The sequence below is a fragment of the Halichoeres trimaculatus genome, unplaced genomic scaffold (assembly GCF_033239565.1).
Source record: "Halichoeres trimaculatus isolate MK-OKI-2021-1 unplaced genomic scaffold, fHalTri1.1 fHalTri1_scaffold_6, whole genome shotgun sequence".
Lineage (NCBI taxonomy): Eukaryota > Metazoa > Chordata > Actinopteri > Labriformes > Labridae > Halichoeres > Halichoeres trimaculatus.
In genome coordinates this window covers 36,710,125-36,734,734 of record NW_027437184.1, presented here as the reverse complement: position 1 = coordinate 36,734,734, position 24,610 = coordinate 36,710,125, and the positions used below count along the sequence as shown (strand labels likewise).

At 41.9% G+C, this 24,610-nt stretch overlaps 1 protein-coding gene across 1 annotated transcript in view; it reads right to left on the bottom strand.

Moving 5' to 3' along the window:
• dmpk (DM1 protein kinase) overlaps window positions 1–23,677 on the bottom strand; it is a 65,902-nt gene extending 42,225 nt beyond the window's left edge. The window contains exons 1-3 of the mRNA XM_074671538.1: window positions 23,576–23,677; window positions 23,089–23,244; window positions 6,112–6,203 (exon numbers count right to left, since the gene is read on the bottom strand). Of these exons, the coding sequence (XP_074527639.1) occupies window positions 6,112–6,203; window positions 23,089–23,244; window positions 23,576–23,600 (273 nt within the window). The 5' untranslated portion in view covers window positions 23,601–23,677. The remainder of the gene's footprint in view (window positions 1–6,111; window positions 6,204–23,088; window positions 23,245–23,575) is intronic.
• Between the last annotated feature and the right edge of the window lie 933 nt (window positions 23,678–24,610).

Below are 24,610 nucleotides of genomic sequence, written 5' to 3'. Positions count from 1 at the left end.
GGGGTTTGGCCAGAAAGTGGGGATTGCATGCTACACCCTTGACACAACCTGTAGAAGCTAGTGCACTGGACGGAAGTCTTTTATTTAAAGTGACCCACACTACTGAACCAGTTGAGATGATCCTAGATGGCAATCACAGAGAAGAGATCACTTTTCACCTTTTTAACTCGGCTCAACATCCCCTTGTTCTCGGATTTCCCTGGTTAATCAAACATAACCCCCACATTGACTGGGGCTCAGGGAAGATTTTGAGGTGGGGAAAAGAATGCCAATCATGTCTTCAGGGGTCCACTCACACTGTTAAATTAGAAAACATTGATCAGGGACCCATTGACCAACACTTTCCAGACTTATCCAATGTTCCCTCATGCTATTTGGACTTAAAAGAGGTCTTTAATAAGACAAAAGCCACATCACTACCTCCACACAGACCATACAACTGTGCTATTGAGCTGCAGCCAGGGGCGGCCATTCCCAGGGGGCGCCTGTACTCCATTTCAGAACCTGAAAGGAAAGCCATGGAGGACTACATCACCTCATCGTTGAAGGCAGGACTGATTCGTCCCTCATCATCACCCGCAGGTGCTGGCTTTTTCTTTGTTGGCAAAAAGGATGGATCTCTGCGTCCCTGTATTGATTACAGTCCATTGAATGACATTACTATCAAGAACAGGTACCCTCTCCCTCTCATGTCAAGTGCTTTTGAACAATTGCAAGGATCAAAGATTTTTTCCAAACTTGACCTGAGAAATGCATACCATTTGGTTAGAATCAAGGAGGGACATGAATGGAAAACTGCTTTCAATACTCCTTCAGGTCACTATGAGTATTTGGTCATGCCTTTTGGCCTCACGAATGCCCCAGCAGTTTTCCAGGCTCTGGTTAATGATGTCTTAAGGGATTTTTTGAACTTGTTTGTATATGTTTACCTTGATGATATCCTGATATTTTCCCCTGATGAGGAGACACACATTCAGCATGTTCGGCAGGTTCTTCAGCGCTTGCTAGATCATCAGCTGTATGTGAAAGCCGAGAAGTGTGAATTCCATGTCAACTCCACATCATTTCTTGGTTTCATCATCAGTCCGGGTAAAGTCAAGATGGATCCTGCTAAGGTCAGTGCGGTGACTGATTGGCCTGTTCCAGCCAACAGAAGAAATGTGCAACAGTTTCTGGGATTTGCAAACTTTTATCGTAGATTCATCAGAAATTTTAGTGCGATAGCCGCTCCCTTGCATGCACTGACCTCTCCCCATGTGCAGTTTAAATGGACTCCAGAATCAGACCAAGCCTTCCAGGAACTCAAGACCATGTTCACCTCGGCTCCCATTCTCACCATTCCCGACCCTCACCGACAGTTCGTGGTGGAGGTGGATTCCTCCAGCGAGGGCCTTGGGGCAGTTCTTTCTCAGCGATCAGCCAAGGATGACAAGCTCCATCCATGTGCTTTCCTGTCACGTAAGTTTACCCCTGCTGAGCGAAATTATGATGTGGGGAATCGTGAATTACTGGCAGTGAAGGTTGCTTTAGAAGAATGGAGACACTGGCTGGAGGGGGCTGAGCATCCATTCATTGTATGGACTGACCATAAAAATCTTGAATATATCAGGACTGCTAAGAGACTAAATGCACGTCAGGCCAGATGGACTTTATTTTTCAACCGCTTCAACTTTACCTTGTCTTACCGTCCAGGGTCACAAAATGCTAAACCAGATGCGTTGTCTCGCCTGTTTTACCCGGAGCCTAATGCCAAAAAACCTGAACCTATCCTTCCACTGAACCGTGTGGTTGGAGCGGTTACTTGGCAGATAGCGTCTGTGGTTAAGCAAGCAAATGGTGATGACCCAGCACCTAGTGACTGTCCGCCTAACCAGTTGTATGTGCCTGAGGTGGTGAGGTCACAGGTCATTCATTGGGCGCACACTTCCTTGCTAACCTGTCATCCAGGGGTGAAACGAACAATGTTTGTAATCAAACAGAGATTTTGGTGGCTATCCATGGAGAAGGCTGTGGTGGAGTATGTGGCTGCCTGTCCCACCTGCGCCCGCAGTAAGAACTCCACTAAAGCACCAAATGGACTCCTACAACCCCTGCCAGTCCCAAGCCGACCCTGGTCAGACATATCTTTGGACTTTGTCACAGGATTGCCTTCATCCCAAGGTAACACCACTGTTTTGACGGTGGTGGATAGATTCTCCAAGATGGTCCACTTTATTCCTCTGCCTAAGCTGCCTTCTGCTAAAGAGACTGCAGAAACTATGTTGCTCAATGTTTTCAGAATCCATGGATTTCCCAGGGACATTGTATCTGATCGGGGCCCACAGTTCATTTCAAGGTTCTGGAGGGAGTTCTGCAGGCTCATCGGAGCCACTGTGAGCCTATCCTCGGGCTACCACCCTCAATCTAATGGCCAGACTGAAAGGCTCAATCAGAGGTTGGAGACAGGTCTGCGCTGTTTGGTATCCCAGAACCCCTCATCCTGGAGTCGGCACCTCATCTGGATAGAGTTTGCTCACAACTCCCTGCCCACCTCTGCCACCGGACTCAGCCCCTTTCAGTGTGCTTATGGATATCAGCCGTCTTTGTTCCCTGAGGGGGAGAAGGAGGTGGTGGTTCCTTCTGCCCACGCCTTGGTTCGCCGCTGCCACAGGATCTGGTCCGCGGCTCGACGAGTTCTCATGTGCAGTGCTGCGCGTATGAAGAGGGCTGCTGATGGACGTAGGAGTCCGGCTCCTAAGTACTCGTCAGGGCAGAGGGTGTGGCTCTCCACCAGGGATTTGCCTCTTCACGTAGCTTCTAGGAAGCTTGCTCCAAGGTTTGTGGGTCCATACCCTATCGCTAAAGTTATTAATCCTGTGTCTGTCCGTCTTCGCCTCCCCAGAAGCCTCCGAGTCCACCCTACCTTTCACGTATCCAAGGAGGTCTGACCTACACTGTTAAACGCCTTCTAGCTGTCAGAAACCGTGGGCGAGGCAAACAGTTTTTGGTGGACTGGAAAGGTATGGGCCTGAGGAGAGGTCATGGATTCCAGCAAGCTTTATTGTCGACAAGGACCTTATCAAAGACTCCTACCAAGCTGGAAATCCTGGGCCGTCTGGAGCCGTCCCTAGGAGGGGGGTACTGTCATGTCTCAGCAGTAATGTGAAGCTTGCACTTTTTACTGCTGTGTTGTCTTTTATGTTGTCTTGTCAGCTTTTATTTTGTAGTCACTGTTCTCCTCTCGTTTCAGGTAACTTCTCTTCCTGCCCTCATGTTTCCCGCTGTTGTGATTGTGAGCTCCACCCCTCATTGCTTCCACCTGTGCCCCATTACCTCATGTATAAGAGTCTGTGTCTCCCTTTGTCTTGTGCCAGATCGTGTTGTCTCATGTCCATGTCCTTGTCTGCCACGTGCGCTATTACTCCATTAACTATTTTGCCTTTGAGTTTTCTTCTGAAGATTTTAGTTGCCAGCTTAGCTGTGATTTTCTGTTTTTTGCTTGGAGTTTTTCATTAAAGAGTTTTTTTGTTGAGTCTTGCGTTTGGGTCCTTCTGTGCCGATCTTGTCAACACCAGACAAGGCATCTGATGTGCATGATGAAAGCTACCCTGCTTTGGACACAGGCCGTACATCGCTATAGGTAAGTCACACCTCAAAACCTAAAATGTGATACAGCCATTTTTTAACAAAAGTAAAAAGTAGTGGCATTAAAATAAACATTTGGAAGTAAACTGAAGCCGTAGTTTGCGGACTATGAGCCGCTACATTTTTTCAATACTTTGAACCCTGCGGCTCAAACAATAGTGCGCCTAAATCACAGAGTTTCACAGCCGAACAAGGTTCATAGCCTCGTAGCATTAAAACCAATACATTTCTTGATTACTTTTGTTATCAATAAAATATGTGCCAACGAAAACATGAGTTTTGCCAAGCTTTGGTGGAGTTTAGGCATAAATAGCCAGCCTGCTCCAGTGTCTGGACGGAGTGTCTGCTGTCATGTCAGCAGGTGTTCCGGCTGATGGGAAAGGTACAACCAGTGTGCTAGTTTGCTATAAGTTTGTTTTCACTTTTTTCTCCAATAATAATTTAGCTACAAAATGCCTTTGATAGACACTTGTTCTGAGGATAAGGTCTGAGTGCTGTCCAGCACCACATCATGTAGTTCTGTTGGGACAGGTTATTGCTTATACTCCTTGTGAGTGATGACGAGAAATACCTTAAAACAGCATTAAATGATTCATGAATCCTACCTTAGATTGACAAAGCTGTACACCCAGGTCTGCCTCAAAAGTTTTTGTTTTTTTGGTCGTGGTTCGGGCTCTGAGTCTGAACCGTTGCCCTCTGTTCTTCAGTCAAATTTACTGCCACCCATCTGTCAGTATCTCTGTGTCTGTTTTCCGAAAAACATGATAGCGACAGCAAATTGTTATTGTAAGATGTCGTGCCACAGCCGTCTGTACTACTGCAGCAGTGTTTAGAGAAATAAAAGATCAGAAACCTTTAGTGCTTCATTAGACAACCTTACAAGCTTCAGAAAACATACAGAACATATATTAAGGAAAACTCATGGAACGAAAAACTAGTAATGTTAATTTTACAAATTTTTGGCATTCAAAATGTTATTAGTTAATTGCTCACCCTTTTTAAATAAGATGCAAAAAGTCATTTTTTCTGTAAGTATTCTTCATTCCTCAGACCCAGTTTGCTCACCAGTAAAGTGCACTTCAACATTGAAATGGGACAAGCTTCTCTTCCAAACGCATATTGTGGGCAAAAGTCTTTTTCTATTACAGTATTGGACATTTTCCACCTGCTAAGTAGGATGTGTACACTTGTAACACAGAACAGAGAATCATGTTTTGAAAAGACTTCCCTTTTTTAAATGTTGGAAAACCGTGATATAATACCGTTATCGCAATGTGAAGGAAAAATACTGTGATATAAATTTTGGGCCATATCGCCCATCACGAGTGGGCGGTGCCTTGCTGCTCTCCCCCTCCTCTACCTGCTGCTGTCGCTGGCACATCTTCACACCTGTGGTTCATCAGCTCATCAGGCAATCCTCTTACTCTGGTTGAGGAAGAGATCAGTGAATTCCCATACTCCCTGCGTGCCTCCTTTGAGTTCCTGCCCTGCCTCTTTCACACTGCCAAGCTCTCTGTTTCATTCCCCTGTGGATTTTGGATTTCTGGATCAATGTACATCTCATGCAATGAAAACCCTTAAACTGCTCCCCGCCTCTAGCTGTTCTTGGGCCAACTCAAAACTTTTGATTATCAAATCCTGACAGTCTTCAGAGAGCTCTTTGCCTTTGCCCATCATATGTGCCATATTTAACTGCTTGGTGAAAAAAAACTATCTTTTTTAAAGGACCATCAATTTGCTCTAGCCCAGCTGATGTTGTTTTGCACTAATTGAAAGTTCAAGTAATAATTACTTGATTACATTAATTACATTAATTAATTACATAATCATTATCTATGGACTTGATTTTCATGATTTCTTTTCATGTGTTGATTATTTGAGGTAATACCAATTTCTGGTAGAAATTTTGTTTGAATTGCATCTTTGGAAATAAATGTGATGAGAAGAAAGTTGATGTGTTCAACACTTTTTACCCACCTTATACAAAAACTGAAGGCAGTTGAATCTACACAAGATTTCAAGACAGGGAGGTAGACAATTAAACATAAATACAAATCAAAACTACTCCTCAAATGTGCTACAGAATGCATAAGATCCATATCCACATACAACTAAAGAGATGCTACAAAATCTCAGAGGGATTCATTGTTTTCCTTGTTAGTGCAGTTAATGTAAAGATGGTTATCAATGTAGGAAACTGAAGAAAGAGTTCATCTCCAACACAGACAGATCCAGTCAGAGCTGATTAGGAAACAAGTCTGTCAGTAAAAAAAAGACTGTGATATTGTAAGGAAAACAATTGAATTACTCAGTCAGCTCTGAGTGTTCTCTGATGGCTGCAGTTTGGAGAATGAACCTTAAGAGAAGAAGGTGTCAAGGGGAATAGTATTAACTTTTAAAGTATATTACCCTTTAGTGAAGTAGCATTAAAACAGTTTAATTAGTATGACAGTGTAAAGGTGTCTCTCCAGGGCTTAAAAGTCTCACCTCACTGAATGATCCGCGGCCAATCACCTTCAGGATGTGAAAGTCTTCTCTTTTTATATGAGTCCTCTTCACTTGCCTGACCAGTGGCTCCGCTTGTGATAGGAGAAGACAGGAAAGAGAGATAAAAGGAAAGAGTAAATATCACATCCTCAGAACAGCCCTCAGGACAGTCCTCAGAAACTCCAGCCCTTACAGATTATGGATGCTCTCCTCAAGAAAAGTGTTCTCCATTAGGGGACAATATGGGAAAATATGTCTGGATTCCTTTACAGCAAGAACAGAATCGTGTAGCGTGTTACTCTAATTTGAGCACTTTTTTTCCTGTAACGACCAATTTTGACACGTTTCTTTTTCCAAACCGGTATTCAGATTAAAGTTACTTATTCAAGTCACTGGGCTCTTATTTCGTGGCGCAGCACAGGGGGCGCAAGCCTGGCGCAGTGCTAATTTCGTGCGGCGCACCGCCGTGCGCTGCCAATTTGACAATTTGGTAAAGATGGGTGTGACGGTGCACCAGGGGGAGGTGTCAGCAGATTCATGTTGGCGCAGTGACAATTTCGTGCCAAAAAAGTGCGCTGAAAGCTCGCCAGCTCCAACCTGGTCTATCCTCGGCGCAAGGTGGAGCGCACCCCACGCAGCTGTAATTTGGTGACAGGCGCACATGTGCGCACATGTCATCAAAGCCTCAGAGGCAGGTTTCCAGAGTGTCAGGCACATTTTAATGCAATAAACAATCACAGCAATCGCTATTTAATATAACCGTCTGAACCAGCATATATTTGTATCTATATTAACTGTCCCGTCACATCTGATGTCAGATTAAAGCCGTTTGTCATAATGGAAAGTTAACCTGACGGCAGCTGGAAGTTTGATGCACATCTTATGATTAAACAATAAACAGCCTTAACACCTGATACTGGGTAAATATCTGGTTCTCTCATTTCATTTAAATCAAAGAAAAGAGGGAGAGAAAAGACGAAGAAAAAGGAGACAAAATAAATGTATGTCACTCAGGATTTACCCGTGATTTCCCATATTTCTCTGTTTCAGTCTTTATTTTAAACGTGATCTAAAAAGATGGAGTATATTGTTGTAAGGAGGATGAGGTGGAGACACTGGGAGAGTATACAGTATATCACCAAAGGTTCTGCTATTTGGCGATGACAAACCAGGAGTGCAGGTGGATCAAAAGTATTCTGAATGGATAAGCCAGCTGTGTAACTGTCTCTACATTATGTACTCCTATTAATGACAAAGGAACAGATTAAATCTGTCCCGGGGGCTGACCCACACGATGACGCTCGTCGTGTCCTCCGATGCGCTCCGCTGTCCATTGACCTGCTGCAGGCACAGCGGCTCTGACCGTCTCCACTACCAGCACTCTCTCCACAGTGCTGTGAATCAGTCAGACCAATCAGACGCTGCGCCTCGGCCGCAGGGCATTCATTTGATTGGTGAAAACAGCGCTCGGCTGTGTGAGACCCACTCAACTGCGCCTGGACTGCGCCTCTCTTGGCACTGCAGGAAACTTGCAAAGTGCGCCGGTCACGCCCTGTGCACACGGTGAAGGCCTGCGCCTGCGCCTGGTCTACGAAATTAGAGCCCACTGTGTGTAACAAAAAAATTTGCTTTTCTTATATCTTGGGGAGATTCGACAAGTCAGGTTTTCAGCATGAGGTGAGCTCACGTGCAGCCAGCTACACAAATGTGGCAACAATTGAAAGAGATAGAGAGATGTGCGTTTTCTCGCTAGAAATACTGTCACTATTTTGAGTTTGTTTCAGCTAAAGACAGTATAAAAGGTTGGGTAGGTCAGAGTGAGCGAGCAGCAGCAGCACTTGGATGGATTTTCAAACAATCCGACAACCTAAGCAACCCCACCCCCTCCTTCCAGGCTTCCCCCGAAACCATGCCTTCTGAACCACATGAATGCGCAGAGGCAGACGACAGCTGAAGGATGAGTACAGGTAGCGGTGGAGAGCTAACTTGCTACATCGTTTGCAGTATTTTTTCCTTAAAGAAAAGAAAGCATGTCTCATTCTCATGCAAGTAAATTCACTTAACCATATCAGGAGTAGAAGAAAATGAGGACTTTTAGTGCACAAGCGGTTATGATAGCACGTACGTTTGTGTTTATCTGATCGGTAGATGAGAAATGACAGATTTATTATTGCCTGGCTAACAGTTCCTGCTAGCCAGAGAGCTGGAAACAACAGTCAGAAGTAAAATGTAACGATTGATTTGAGTGTTTCTGTGCATTTAGCATTGCATCTCATTATGTGAAGCTACTAAATGACTACGGAGCATACATAAGTATTTTGGTACACTGCTGTTTATAATTGGATTTTCGCTTTGGGTTTATCATGTTTTTATTTATTTTTTTCCCTGTAAGAGCCCTTTTGATGAGAGTGCAGTTGGTTCTGGGGTTGACTATAATCTAGCGCCAAGCATCTTATCAGGTCAGAGAAGACAAGGCCGCGGTCGAGGGCATAATAGAGGTGGATGTCCGAGGGGCAGAGCAGTAGCCACGGACGGAGGCAGAAACAGAGGCCTAGGACGTAGCCCTGTCGGCGGAGCAGAGCAAGACCTCCAGCCAGTCCATAATCTGCAAGCCTTCAGGATTTCTGATGGTAGCCTCAAATTACTCCTGATATATTTCGTCTGTCACAAATTACATTACAAACAAATTTACCTCCATCAGTAATATTTATAGTAAGGTTATATAAGTATAAGACAAACTTTTAAAATTTCTTTCACGACCATTCTGCAAATAACAGTTGATCTACAATACTTTTCACACGCTTAAGTGTGGTTAATACATACAGTTATGTGTACTGTACAAATATTGTTGGTTTATATATATATATATATATATATATATATATATATATATATATATATATATATATATATATATATATATATATATTTATTGTATATTCATTATTACCTCATATTTTCTTAGTGAATATGTAGTTGCTGTCCTTTACTTGAACTTCTCATTTGTTCCCCATTGATATTATCTGCAATATTTACTGTCATCTCCTCAAATGTTCTCAAATGCTAAAACATGACTAACATCACAAGGACAGGAGGCATATCTGGTTGAAACCAGAGGAGTTGATTTCTAGGTTCTACTCTAGGTTAGGTTCTACAGAGGGAGAAAAAGATCTCTGTGTGAATGTGCTCTATCTTCCTTTTGTAAACTTTGGCCACAGATTACCAACAATCTGATACTGTGTATATGACTCAGTTTATAGGGCATTACTTTACTGTACCTCACTGCAAACATTTGCCAAGTGGTCAAGGTATTGTTCTTGTTCACTGAGCTCTATCTGAGGCTAAAACTCACCGAGGATACTCCGAACGAATGTTTGAAACAGCTGGGGGTAGCGGCCTCTCTTTTCCGTGTTTCAGCAGTGTGGAGGTGGATGTATCTTTCTCATAGCTATGAAAACATGCAAGAGACAACGTAAAGGCTTTATACAGAATCCCATTCTTGTTGATGATCAACACCTGATGAGCTTTCTGCTAACAGACGGTGCAGAAGGTCTATGTAAACCCAGTTACAGGCTATTAGACAGCCACTAGTATTAGCTGTTTGTATCACTGGCTACCTGATGTATGAATAAATCAAGACAATAAAGTCAGATCACACGATCACCTGTCCAGCAGAAACTCAGCAACATTGCCGTTGCTCTTGAATCCCTTCCAGTCTTTCAGCTCTTGTCATCGTGAAAATGCAGATCCAATATTTACACTAGTTTAGCTCTCTCGGCATCTAAACACCTTTTATTAGTTGCCTTCTCAACAACAGCCTATTGCTCTGCGTTTCAGAACTTGAAGGAAGAAGTGGCTCTGAACTCTAGACTGTATGTAACTGAACTCTAGCTGCATTTTCTCTGCCATTGTTTACCAAATACAGACTAACTTGTGTCCAGCTGTTACGTTCAACTCTCCCAGAGAAGACTCACGGTCACGCGCAGGGTGCAGCGTCACTCCTCTTCCTGGTTCTCGTCCTATCATTTATTTCAGAACAAAATGAATGATAGGGCTTACTTATCGCTGCCCAGCTGCTGATACAGACCACAGACATTTCTCATCACAATGTCAGTGCACAATGTGTATAACTTAATACCAGTGTATAGATGACTTTTTGACAGTTATTTAAAAAAATACTTGAAAAAAAATATGACCTACCATACCTTCAAGGTTTTTTTTAGACCTTGTGCTGCAATTTTGCTCAAGATCCTTTACTAAAACAATTAGGAATCAGAGAGAGATCAGCACACTGTGGCAATAAATGCTAAAGAAGTTGTAATTTAAGCGATGTAAGCTACAACAAGGCACCAGGCAACAAGCAGAGGCGGGCCTTGTTTTTATACGCTGGGGTGCCCCGGCGCAGGGTACTGAGGTGTATGTAAGCCCACACTGCAGTAATGTTTGTTTTTGCTTGTTGTATTAAAATTACAGGATTAACAGACACAATAAAGGCTGATAAAAACCAAAATAGACTAAAAGAAAGCATTTAAAAAAATAACTTCAATCTAAAATTTAACTGAACAGTGCTTCAGTGCACCAAAAATAGTACTGTAAGAGCTTTCTTTAGTTGTATTTCAAAATTCAAAATGTATGAAATGAATATTTTTTATTTTAATTGTGAAGTACACATTACACAGCTACCAATAATCACTGCATATTTCTTTAAAACACAACTCGTAGACTCAATGTTATTATTCATTGCAATCGCAATCGCATAATTTTGCCAAATCATGCAGCTGCAGGTGTTGAGGGCAGCTGCTGAATGAAATTAATGAAGTAACTTGTAATCTAACTTGGTTACTTTTAAAAATGAGCACTACAGCATGAAAAATAGGTTTGAAAAGTATACCCAAGTATGCAAGCAAAAAAATAGATATAATTATTTGATTTATTATTTACATTATTTTTAGGGATGCACCGATACTATTTTTTTCCAAACCAAGTACGAGTACAAGTACTTACATTTGAGTATTCACCGATACCGACACAAAGGACTTAAAAATGCAAAGGCTTTCAAAATGTCTTTGAAATAGTTTTATTTTATCAGATATTGTCTGATTGTAACAATTGCACTGCAACTTGATGAAAGTGCTTTTTTTGCTGGAATTTTTAACAGTCAGCTTTTTTGTTTTCTAACAAATACCACACTTTAACTTTGCATAATAACAGTTGCAGTTATTTAGTGGATATTTAAACCTCAAATCAAAATAATGATAACAGTAGAACCCTTGGGATAGCATTTTCATTACACGCATTAGTGTTAGCTTAGACAACAAAGCTTTCTGAGAAGTAAGATGAAGGTTCTTTTTGATGAACAGCAGCTTTTCTGCATTGTCAGATCCTTATATCGATCCTTATACCTAAAAAAAAACATTAAAGACACTGTGTATATACAGTATAATAATGAATATGCCTTAACTGCTAGCATAACTCCTCTATATTAATTGAAAAACACCTAAAACACCCACAGACACAGCACACTCACAGACAGCTTACAGGCAGGCACTTACCGTGGATTGAGGACCGTTGCAATGCTGTAGAGAGGGTTTTTCTCTGCATCTGAGAAGCGTCTCTTGACAGCTGCAGCAAGCGTAGCTTTCATTGTTTTGATGCCCTGGTCCTCCTCTGTTTCTTTGCTTAAAAGTCTGTTTAGTACAGTCACAACAGGAATCACGTCGGATGCCAAAGCATCAGAGGAGCTCACTTTCCTCTTTAGTTCCTCAAACGGAGCCAGCACTGCTAGAGTTATTTCCAGAAGTGTCCATTGGTGCGCAGTGAGATTTTCCGGGAACTCAGAGACGTAGACCCTGAGTGCCCGTTTCTGCTCGATTAGCCACCGTAGCATGTAGTAAGTGCTATTCCAGCATGTTTGCATATCTTGCTGAAGTCGTTATACGGGCTGGTTAAGTTGAACCTGGATGTCCTCCAACCTGGAGTATGCTAAGCTGGAGTGCGTAAAATGTCCCACTATTTTATGTCCAACTGCCACCGCGTCAGCTACACTCCTCTGAGCCAAAAGTCCTTCGTGACAGCAAGCTGAAGAGTGTGAGCAACACAGGGTGGGCTGGGGAGTCCAGTTTCCCTCATGGCCTTGATCAGGTTTTTGCCGTTGTCTCGAAGCACAACATGAACCGCACTTTTCGGTATGCTCCATGTCTTTATCATGTCACTATCACTAAACACACCCGCTATGGCTTCACTGGTGTGCGAGCCCCCGAAGTGTTTTGCGTGTAGAACAACAGATTGTGATTGTAAAATCTTCATCAACCCTCTGCGCTGTTAAACTAATAAGAGACAGTGGGCTGACGCTGCTTGTCAAAATATCTGTGGTGAAACTGAGAGCTGAAATGTCCTTCAGCAAGCCGTTAATGTGTTTCTTCACGGAGTCATGCAGCTTCGGTAACGCCGTGTCTGTACTGTATTGACGGCTGGGAATCTCATACCTGGGCTCCAGCAGACTGATAAGATTACGAATCCTGTATTATCCACAATGGACAAAGGCTGGTCATCCAGGGCAATGTACTGGGTTAGAGCTTCAGTGATTTTTATTGCCTGCGGGTTGTCCCTCCACATTTTTTCTCGCTTTGCAAGCATTTGCCGTAAAGTTAGTTGGAGCTGTTTGCCGCTGCTAGCTTTAGCAAACTGCGTACTCTGTGGAGTGTTTGTTTTTCAGGTGTTTTATCAAATAGCTTGTGTTAAAGGAGCAAGTTTTTGCTTCTCCTCTTGACAGCTTGGCAGTGCATAGTTTGCAGTTTGCTTTGGTTTTGCCCTCCTCATCAATGCTGAAATATTTCCAGACAGCCGACGACATGACTCATCCCCTGCTTGCCGCTAACGAGAGTTTTACGTCACGCCGTAAAGTGGTATCTGCGTCAGAGTATCGGAGAACTTTTATGACCATGAGTATGAGTATTTGGAGGCAATATTTGCCCGATGCCAGATACTGGTATCATTATTGGTTCATCCCTAATTATTTTACATTATTTTTTTTATTTTTTACACCGCTGAATTTGTGGCATTAGGTTATTTTGCCATGAAAACCACTTATCTGAATTTATTTGTCATCAATTTACCAATTAAAAATTCTGATCCAAAAACTCAAGTTTAAGAAATCAAAATAGAAAACACTTCATTTGTCCCAAGGGGAAATTCAGGAGTCACAGCAGCATTTAAGAAAACAAAAGTAAGAAAGAGTATAGAAAGTGCAAAAAGGTCCATAAGAAAATAGATGACGACATCCCATCCACCACTCTCCAGCCCAGCCAGTCTCCACCTCCACAGGGTCCAGGACTGAGCTTCTTCAGCAGTCTGTTCAGTCTCTGTCTCGTGGATCCTGTCTGCTCACAGCAGGCAAAGCTCCTCCAATGTGGTGGTGGCGTCCGATGTCAGCTCCATCAGCCACGTACGTAAACAGCACGATGTCGCTGGGCTAGCACGGCTAGCTTGTCCATCCCACCGGAGATAGATCCCAAGTGCCCAACAACGATGGATGGAAGGACACATCATCACCTCCCAGCTCACACCAGAGAACCAGCACGTCGTCCTCACCAAGGTTATAATAGTTAACTAAAACGAAACTAAAAACGAAAACTAAAATTTAAAATACATTTCAGTTAACTCAAACTAATAAAAACTAAAAAAGAAAACATAAACGATAAGTAAACTAAAACTGTATCTTGTGCTCTCAAAACTAACTGAAACTAACTAAAATTATAGAGAAAATGCCCTTAGTTTTAGTTTCTGACAATGTTAATAGCCTTTGTGATTTAAATTAATCAGACACATTTTCCCAACCAATTTTACGACAGTTTTCGGCAGTTGTTAGTGCTGTATGACACGATCATAGCGACATACTGGGACGTGCTTGTTTACTGCACTGACTGGCTGTGCTCTGTGCTGCAACGTAACGTAGTGGAGCAATGAATTAGAGCATCTGTAATAGTTTAATTGCATGTGAGTCTGACTTTAATTGTTTTTAAGTCTGTCTTTCTTGTTAGAGTCCAACTTTCTAAAGATTTAAGCTCATATTATATTGTTTTATATAGTTTTTGTTTATCTTATTTTTATGTTATTAAGGCCAACATTATTTTTTATATAATTTATGTATATATTTTTTGTATTAGGTTTATATATATTTTTTTTTTTGATGAAGGCAGCAGCCAACAGTTCAGTATCAGCGTTAACTGAGCAGTGAGCACTATGTTGGACTGGAAAATAAACAGTATTACAAAATATTTACTCTGACCTTTGCAATCCTGCACCTGGTTAATAAGGTATGAAAAAACTAAAACTAAACTGAAACTAAACTAAAACTAAACTAAAACTAAGCCTTGTTGCAAAAATCAAAACTAAATAAAAACTAGAATGCCCGCTCTAAAACTAATTAAAACTAAACTGTAATGTGGAAAAAAAATCAAAACTAACTAAAACTAAACTATAATGACAAATACAAAACTATTATAACCTTGGTCCTCACCTCCTCCTCCTCAGCTCGAGGGAAATCATCAAGCCTTACATTAGTTAGCATTGACATGCTACAGGCTGCTAACAGCTAATTTCACATGTAAACACTGCAGCCATGGTTACAGTGTAGGGTCTCCAGACAAACGCAGGAGAAAAGTAGTAAAAATATCGTAGAAGCCACAAAAAAGTTTGGTGTCCATGACCAACAATGAACCATACAAAGTGATGATCCACTCCAAATACAAAGATGACGAAAAAGAGGCGAAAAAAATTACAAGAAACGGACAAAGATGAGAGAACTGCTGAAACAGGCAGCTACTTGGGCAGCGCCTAACAACAAGGAAATTAAATTGAATTAAATTAAATTATAACTCAACAATAAAAATATTCAGGTTACTCAAATTTAGTTTGTCGAATTTCTAAATTAGTTCTAAATTCAACTTGTCAAATTCATTTCTGAAAATTTACGCTGAAATATTCAGATCACAATCTTGTCTACCCAGGACAGGAAAGGCAATGTACTGTATTTACCGAAATATACAATTTTTTTTCTCATTGAAAATATTTTGAAAAATTGGGGTTGTTATAGTTGGGGTCTAACCATTGACACACGCCGATAGCTGTCTAGGGTTGCAACACGACTGCAGCAAGCAGTGGATGCCAGCTTTTTGGAAATCCAGAGACCTCATGGTGGCTGTGGTGACCTGTCAATCACAGCAGAGATGCAGTGACAGGAGCTGAAACTCAGATCTTAGTGATTGTATTTAAAGAGAAAGAAAGACAAAACATCTTTTTAAATTTATGTCAATACAGTATATTGCCTTTCCTGTCCTGGGTAGCCTGGATGTTGCAATCTGAAGTTTTCAACTTGAATTTTCAGATCTGAATTTGAAGAGTGGAACTTGGAACTGAAACTGACAAATTGAATTTGAGCAACCCAAATCTTTTTGTTGGTAACTTATGAAACTTGAATTTTTGGACCTGTAGGTGAATTCAGGACAAATAAATGCATGGCCTTCATAGCAAAATAATTCAATGCCAGGAATTCAGTGGTGTTTTATTTCAGTATTTACCATTCAGGGGCTGTCAAAATTCAAATAAATATGCACTTTTGACTTATATTTCTGATTGTAGGAATTTTCATAATGAAATTGACAATTTACGAAAAAACTTAAGACAACAAAAAGATTAACAGGCCTTGATTCTTTTGAGAGAAGAAATAGAGAACTAATCTGCTCTTCTTCACCAAAAAACCAACTGCCAGGCACACCAACTGCCAGGCACACCACTGTGACCGAAGTCTCCTTGTTCACCAAGAAACATTTATTCAACAAAAGTTGACAGATCTCTGTATACAGGGATGGCGACGCCACCAGCTTCATGTTGACCATTAACTTCAACCATAATGGTACAGCCCTGGGTCAAAAAACTGCCTGGATCAGTTTCAAAAAATCTTCCAGATGATGAAGAAGAAGGCTGAAAAAAAGAGGCAGGACACTTAACTCCACAAGAAGAAACCAAGATCCAGACAAGAGAGCTTCTCTACATCCAAAACCCCCTCATCTGTGCCCTCACCTGAGACCTCACCCAGGATCTCCAACAGTCTGAAGACTGTGAGAGGGGGTCTGTCCATTCTGGAGAGAAAGTTCATGGAGTTCAGAGAGAGAACTCTCTGTTACCTGCACAAAGAAACCTCTGATACAAGAGTTAAGAAGAACCACACTCTGATCCTCCAGCAACAAGACCAGATTAGAGTACAACAGTGTGCTGTGAGAGAACTGGAACTGTGGAGCCCCACCTCAGACAGAGCCATGGAACAGCTGTCTAGTGAGAAGATCAAAGGGACAGAACTACCCATCCACACAGTAACTAAGCAGGAAAGGTGATATACCTACAGGACTACGGCAGCTGGCAAAAAGAGCCACCAAGGAATTCCCTCACGGCTAAAATCACCATCTCCACATTATTGCCAAGATCAGATATCCCCCAAAACATTATTAAAGGGGACATATCACGCTTGTTTCTCCTTTTCACTATGCCAGACTAGGGTGCCTGTAAAGCATTTCTGCCCTCAGTACAAGTCATTTAGTTCCTTCATTGCCCCACAATAGCGTTCTCAATATCCTCATTTTAGGCCATTTTGAAGATCTCATTGAAATGCTCCGTTTCAAGAATGACCTCCAGTAACCTCCCAACGTCACAGCCCTTTGTGCTCTGATTGGTCAGTTCTATCAGAGGGGCGGAGGGGGTAGAGCCAGGGGGCAGTTTTTGCTGCATGGCAGTATTTACAAAATCGCCACATTGGATGGAGCAGACCGAGCAAGTTTGCTGTTTGCCAAAACTTCACCATAAGGCATTGATAGGACTAATTAAATGGCAGAGTGTAGGATACGTCCTTTTGTATTGGACCCGGATGGTTCTGCAGCTCAGGAGGAAGACAATCCACCTGGACACAGATCATCTCAGGACGCTTCAGTGTGGTGAGTCAAACCGGTACTGTAACATGTATAGTTTATACGTGGAAATATAGGCAGACTTCACCAATAAACTATTTCTATAACAGAGCTCCATCCTGCTCCTTCACTTTTCTCTGTCTGTTTTATCCATCATGCTGAAAGTGTAGTCTAAAGATCGCCTCTACCGTCAGTTCGTCACTATGTTAGCACTCAGTCAAGTTAGCCAGAGCTAGTAGGGGGCTTTATTTATACTCCGCTCTTGGTGGGTGTATCCCTCGGTGGCGGCTGTGTGACTTACTGACTTCACAGAGAAGGGGCTCCTTTATCAGATTACTCCAATAAAAAGAAAGGATCCTCGTGTCGTCATGAAGGTCGAAATCTCGAAGTCAGATGCCAATGACCTATTTTCAGAGGCATCAAATCTCGTTCTAGGATATTAGAAAAAATACAATATCTCATTTTTTGAAAATTCAGGGGGTGAAAGGTCTTGTTTTCAACTGTATTATTTTATATGTAAGTATTAAATCACATGATATGATATGTCAACATGATATGTCCCCTTTAACACCATCAACTCTGATCTTCTGAAGCTGCACGCAGACACTAAACATGAAGGTGGCCAAACATGGAAGCATCAAATACCCACACCTTGGGCACCACATCCACCTTAATAATGAAGAGGTCCAACTGTTGGTAATAAAAACATAAAATTAAAAAAAACAACCAAGACACAGCTCTGAGCAGAGAACCTCCAACCTCTCAGCCAGCAGCTGAGAGACCTCCACCCTCACCAGGAGCAGCAGAGGTTCTCCCATAGCCCTGGGCAGTGTGGAATCTTTTATGGATCGTACTATGAGTCTCTCAAAAGAATATGAGTCCCTTGAAAGTATTTTCCACTGACTCCACGTTATGCTGCATAGTCAGCGCATTTCCCCTTTCTGACAACAAACTAAGATAAGGCCGCATAGGAAATATGCCTTCTGTTGGAAAAACTTGTGTAATTTGTGACCTTGATGAACTCTGATGCGACAGGTATTTTCCAAAAGCTGTGTAATCTGTGAGCTAGATAAAACACTGAAAAAGTTAGGTACTTTTCCATGTTGCACTCACGTTACCATACTGTAATGAGACACCTGTGTTATGTGTTACCTATTTACTTTTGTAAACTCTTAAGCATATAGCATCAAAAACAAGTTTAATTAATGCATGCGACTACGGCATGTAGAAATAGCATGGAACTACAGCAGCAATAAATACCATTTAACAGCAGCACTTATAGCCAGGTTGTAAATACAGTATGAAACTTAAGCATGTCACTATAGCATGTTATTACGAGATACAACTATAGCATCCAAAAATAGTATTAAACTAAAACATTAGTACTGTCAGGCAATTAAAAAAATGTAATTAATTACAGGATTTGTAATAAATTATTTTAATTAATCACATTTTAATCTCATATCTGCTTAAGGTCCCCAAAAAATAGAATTTGGATTCTAGGACATTAAAAGGATGTAGTGCATGACTGATCAAATCAATGCGCGAAAAACAGAAGATTTGTAAATCCACATTTTTTTCTACTGAGAGACCAGTGCGCTCTTTGGATGAAAGATCAGCATGAATATGAGGAGAAGATGGGAAGTGACAGAGGCATAGCAAGACGCTGCAAGTCAGAAAAGTTAAGGCAGCTCATGCTCCAACTGAGGATGTGTCGCAGTAGTTCAGAGAGAAAGAGCGGCGCGATCGTGAGAAGGACGACAGAGATCACGGAGAGGATCAAAGGATGGAGCGCCCTAGATGAACGCGATCAAAAAAAGTTTGATTTGTCTGTTTTTTTGGATCAAAAACAGGAGAGACACAAAAGAAGAAAGGCCACTCTTTTTTGGTAGTTTTGGTGTTTACATGGTCATAGAAAACAATATTATTTGGGTCTTGAAAGATCAATCAAGATGCTCTGAAAATGGCTGGCAGCCAATGAGTTAACCTTCTGGATCCCAAGCACATTTTGAGCATTTTTTGCTTCTGTCATATTTTTACCCACTGTGGTCTCATTTTTCTCTGTAAAGTGAAGTGCAGCACCTCTATAGATTCAGGACAACCATGGCAATAGGCTGATGTAACTCAATTATGTCTTTATGTAGTGTAACAAAATTTAAAAGCTGTAATTCATTAGAAAAAAGAGAACCGAAAAATTAATTTTTCAGATTTTCTGAATTTAAATTATAAGTTGGGAATATATACATCACACTTTTAGGTACCCTCAGGCATAAGGAACACAGGAAAAAAGTGTTGTGGTTCTATCTTTACAAAATCTACACATTCTTAAGATAAGCTGACTTAAATTTTAGGACGGTTTTTGCTTCTGTCACATTTGTACTCACTGTGGACTCATGTTTTACTGCAATATGGACTTCTACACTTCTATGAAGTTAGGAGAACCAAGGCTAAAGGCAAGTGTAACTCAACAATGTCTCAGCAACATAACTGAACCAGAATGCAAGAAACTATTCAAAAAAGAAATGCAGAAATTAAATGTTAACTATACAATAATAAAAACCGCGAGGAACTATGTACAAAACACTTTATTCAAGTCTTGGATCAAATAAGAGTGAAATTTGAGAATCTGACGAGGACACCACTTTTTTACAGCTTTTGAATTAGACAAACAGTTTGTATTGGAAAATATGTGTGTTTTTGTATCCCCCGCAGGTTTGAGATCCAGATTAATCCACGTTAATTTTAAAAACGTTTAAATTTGCAGTGTAATTAATTAATCTAATTAACACATTAAAATTACAGCCCTATAACGTATGTCACCATAGCATGGTACTACAGCATGTCACCAAATTAATTACTACAACATGTCACAGTAACATCAAACTATAGCAAGCAGCTACAGCTTGTAACAGTAGCATCTAACAATAGCATGCAACTAAAGCATGTAACGACAACATGTTACACTACAGCATGTCACAGTAACATTTGGCAACTGCATGTAACTAGGTGCCGCTCCATTGGGGCTGCCTGTTACAGCAGCTCTTTCTTCCTTGTCCGTTTCTTGTAATTTTTTAATCTCTTTTCTGTCATTTTTGCATTTGGAGTGGATCATCACTTTGTATGGTTCATTTGTTGGTCATGGACACCAAACTGGTTATGTCTTCAGTCATATTTTTACTATTTTTGCTCCTGAGTTTGTCTGGAGATCCTGCATGTAACCATGGCTGCATTGTTTGCATGTAAATGGTAAATGGTAAATGGACTTGAGCTTATATAGCGCTTTTCTAGTCATGGACCACTCAAAGCTGCTGTACACCACAGGTCACACTTACCCATCCACACCCATTCGCTCTCACATTCACACACTGATGGATCCAATCTTTACTATGACAGCTATCCATCAGTATATCTAACACAATCACACCCTTTCATACCCATTCACACACCACTGACGCAACAGTGGGAGCAACTAGGGGTTAAGTGTCTTGCCCAAGGACACATCGCCATGTGTCGCCCAGAGCTGGGCTTGAACCTGCAACCTTCCGATCACCGACCAAGCGCATTCTCCAACTACGCCACCGACGCATGTGAAATCAGCTGCTAGCAGCCTTTAGAATGTCAATGCTACCTGGTGCAAGGCCTGATGATTTTCCACAAGGTGAGGAGAAGGAGGTGAGGACAACATGCTGGTGCTCAGGTGTTAGCTAAGAAGTGGGGACATTGACCTGTCCATCCATCCATTGTTATTGGGAATGTAAGATCTGTCTCCACTAAAATGGATTAGCTAGCTATGCTAACTCAGTAACAGAGGGAATGCCAGAAGGCAGAGTAGCATAATGCTATTTACAGACATTGCTAACAGAGCTAACACTGGACACCAATGCCACAATGGAAAAACTTCACCTGATGTGAGCAGACAGGATATGGGAGAGGAAGACTTAACAGACTGCTGAAGAAGCTCAGACCTGGACCCTGTGAGGGTGGAGGCTGGCTGACTGGAGAATGATGGCTAAGCTGTCATCATCTATTGTGTTATGGACCTTTTTTCACTTTCCATGCACTTTTTTTACTTTTGTTTTCTTGATTGCTGCTGTAACTCCTGGATTTCCCCTCTGAGATAAGAAGTATTTTCTATTCCATTCTACTTTAACTACAGCAAGCAAGTACACCTTGTAACAACTAAAGCAATACATCCTTTTAGTACAGTATTTAACTTCAGCAAGCAACTATAGCTTGTTACCATAGCATCTAACAATAGCATGTAGCTACAGCAAGCAACTACACCTTGTTACAAATACAGCCCGTCAACATTTCTTTTTAGTAAAACATGTAACTATAGCATCTAACAATAGCATGTACCTTAAGCATGTGACTACAGCAAGTACATACAGCACATTACAATAGCAGACAGACAAAACATAAAAACATACAGATGGAAAGAAAACACACACACACACACACACACACACACACACACACACACACACACACACACACACACACTTTTACTCCGATTACGCCAGCAATTAAGGTTGGAGACTACTTTCTTTGTCCACATGGGATCCTAAATTCAGTACTTAAGTATAAAGTCCCTCTCAGGAGCTCTAAGCGTGTATTAAACCTTCCCTGCATTTAACCTGACCAGATCATAAAAGGAGAACAAACTTGTAGTATGTTTGTAGTTTGTTTGCAGTGGTGCCATGCAGAGTGTTATAACAACTGATGGATCTTTAACCCTGTGCCTGTGTGATTATTTTTCATAGAGAGAGGAGCTCTGTGATTTTCTCTGCTAAAATGGATTTCTGTGTTTAATTTTGTAGTAATGGTGGACACTGGAGCCTAACTGTTAGACAGAAGAAGGACAGAAGAAGGACAGAAGAGCAGACGAAAGCTTAACAGAAGAGACATAGGGCATGAGCTATCTACAGCATGTATCTATAGCAGAGTCTCCTTTCAAGAGTCCTATCTCTTCATGGCTCTCCCTCCCAAAATACATCGTAAAAAAACGTTTTTGTGGTTAACAAACAGACAGCTGCTGTGGTTGTTTGCAATCAAATCTTCTTCACGCACGCACACAGACGCCCACCTCCAGCCAAAGTCAGTTCCCCTTTATAACTTTACACACCATAACTTCATGAACTCTACTAATACAAATTTAGTATGTACAGTCATGTGTATGTGTGTGTGTGTGTGTGTGTGTGTGTGTGTGTGTGTGTGTGTGTGTGTGTGTGTGTGTGTGCGCACATTTTTGGGAATACGCCTGATCACGAGTGTGAATATTGGACAGGTAAGGTAGAAAACTCCCTCTGAGTTCAGTTGGGCCTGACCAGTCTATGCAGGCTACAAAGGCCAGGTCCAGAAGCCTGCAACCTTCAGAGGACTGCGACACAGCTTGTGACTCTTTAACAGCTGCTCAGCTTTTAAAAGCTAAAGAATTAGTTGCTAAGTCAAAGGTATTTGTGTTACATAAGGGGGGGTAAGCAGTCAAAGAGGGATGACAGCTCAGTGTGCTAAGTTAGCACAAGTGTACTCAGTCAGGTCATTGTACTCAGTCAGCTCAGTGTGCTTTGTCAGCTCAAAATGTTCAGTCAGCTCAGTGTGCTCATTCAGCTAAGTCAGTTCAGTGTTGCCTTGCAGCATGTGAATGAGTAAACATTTTAACAGATGACACACATGTGATATGTTCGTGTGAGAGTCACGCAGCATCTAACAATAGCATGTTACTACAGCAAGCAATACAGCATGTAACCAAAGCATTTAACAATAGCACATCACAGCAGTGTGTAACTACAGCTTGTCAATTTACCTTTTTAGGATAGCATGTAACTGTAGTATCTGACAATAGCATGTACCTTAAGCATGTAACTCCAGCATCTTACAATAGTTGATAGATAGACAGACAGGCAGGCAGGGAGGCAGACGGACAGACAGACATTAACATACAGTTAGACAGATAGACAGATAGACAGATAGACACACACACACACACACACGAACAAGATTAGAGGGAAACACTCACCCCATTGTAGGAAGCCAGAGACATACTTCTCCCTTGCGAATGGTGATGAGCAGAACTCCTGGTAGACACCCACCAGTAGGTCCAACAGAGCCTGGAGACCAACAGGTCCTGAAGTCTTGGGGTCCAGGGTCAGGTCAGGTGCACAAAGGCCACGGCCTGCAGACATGTCAGTAGATGGTGGTGTGGGGGGGGGGCAGAGGGGTCTGCTTGGTTTAGAGTAGAACTGGGATCCTGCTGTCCATGGTTTGTTCATATGTTAGACCAACTGGTTCTCTTGTTCCCTTAGAGTTTACAGTCACAGCAGCCCCCCCACCACCACCACCACCACCACCATACACACAAACACACACAAACACACACAAACACACACAAACACACACACACACACACACACACACACACACACACACACACACACACACACACACACACACACACACACACTCTCTCTCTCTCTCTCAAACTCTGAGAGCTTTTTCCGGCTCACCATCTAACACCTCTTGACTTGCCATTTTTTTCTGAATTTTCTGTCTGTTGCTCTTTCTCAGAAGATATGTTTTTTGTCCATGTCTCCTCTTCTTCGTCCTCTCTTCTTTATTTTTGTAGTTTTTGGCCTTTGTGTTGCTGTCTGTCCTTATTCTTCTTTTCTTCTTTCCTGTGAGTGTGCAGCATCGGTTAAGCCTGCTGTTTCTCCAACTCTGAGTCCAGACCTTTTTTGGTGTTTTAGTCTCCCTCTCTCCTTCCCCCCACTCCCTCAACTGAAAGTACTCCAAACTCTCTACAACAGTGAAACCTAATCAAGATCCTACGTGCTGTGAAAAAGCTCTGTTTGTCACCTGATGGTGTTTATCACCTGCCCATGTTTGTTTTTCTTCCTCTTTTCTTTCTTCCTCTATAGAAAAAACTGGAATCACTAACCTGAATCCAGCAAGCTGTTGCTGTTACACAGAGCCCAAATGTCTGTCACCCTCTCCTCATGTCATGCTTTCTTCTCTCCAACTGTTTCTCTTTCCTTCATAATTCAGCAGACTGTTTTTGGAAATCCTGACTCTTCATTGGTATTCTCCTCATCCGCTGTCTGTGTACAACCCCCTCCCCATTTTCCGTCTTTATAAATACACCACAGCTGTCCCACAGCACACGGCCCTCCACCGTTCATCTCTCCATCCACAGGGCTGGGTTTAAACAAAGCCTCTTCTGTTCATCAAACTTAATGGAGGGTAGGATTTATGTTTTCAGCGATCACGTGAGTGATGGTGTCAGATGCAATTAAAAGCAAAAACTGGAATACGTGTGTGAATGCGTGCGCGTATGCGTGTGTGTACCTCTCCCTTTCTCTCTGTCATTGCCCCGGAAAGACCCCGGAAAGACACCGGTCCACCCCGTGTAGCACAGACAGCTACACAGCTGTCTGATGCGTACAGCACAGACAGCCAACCTGTGCCTTGGATGGCAAACTAGCAGACTGACACATTTAACACACACAGCCTGTGGCCTCATGTACAGCAGGGTCTCATATCCA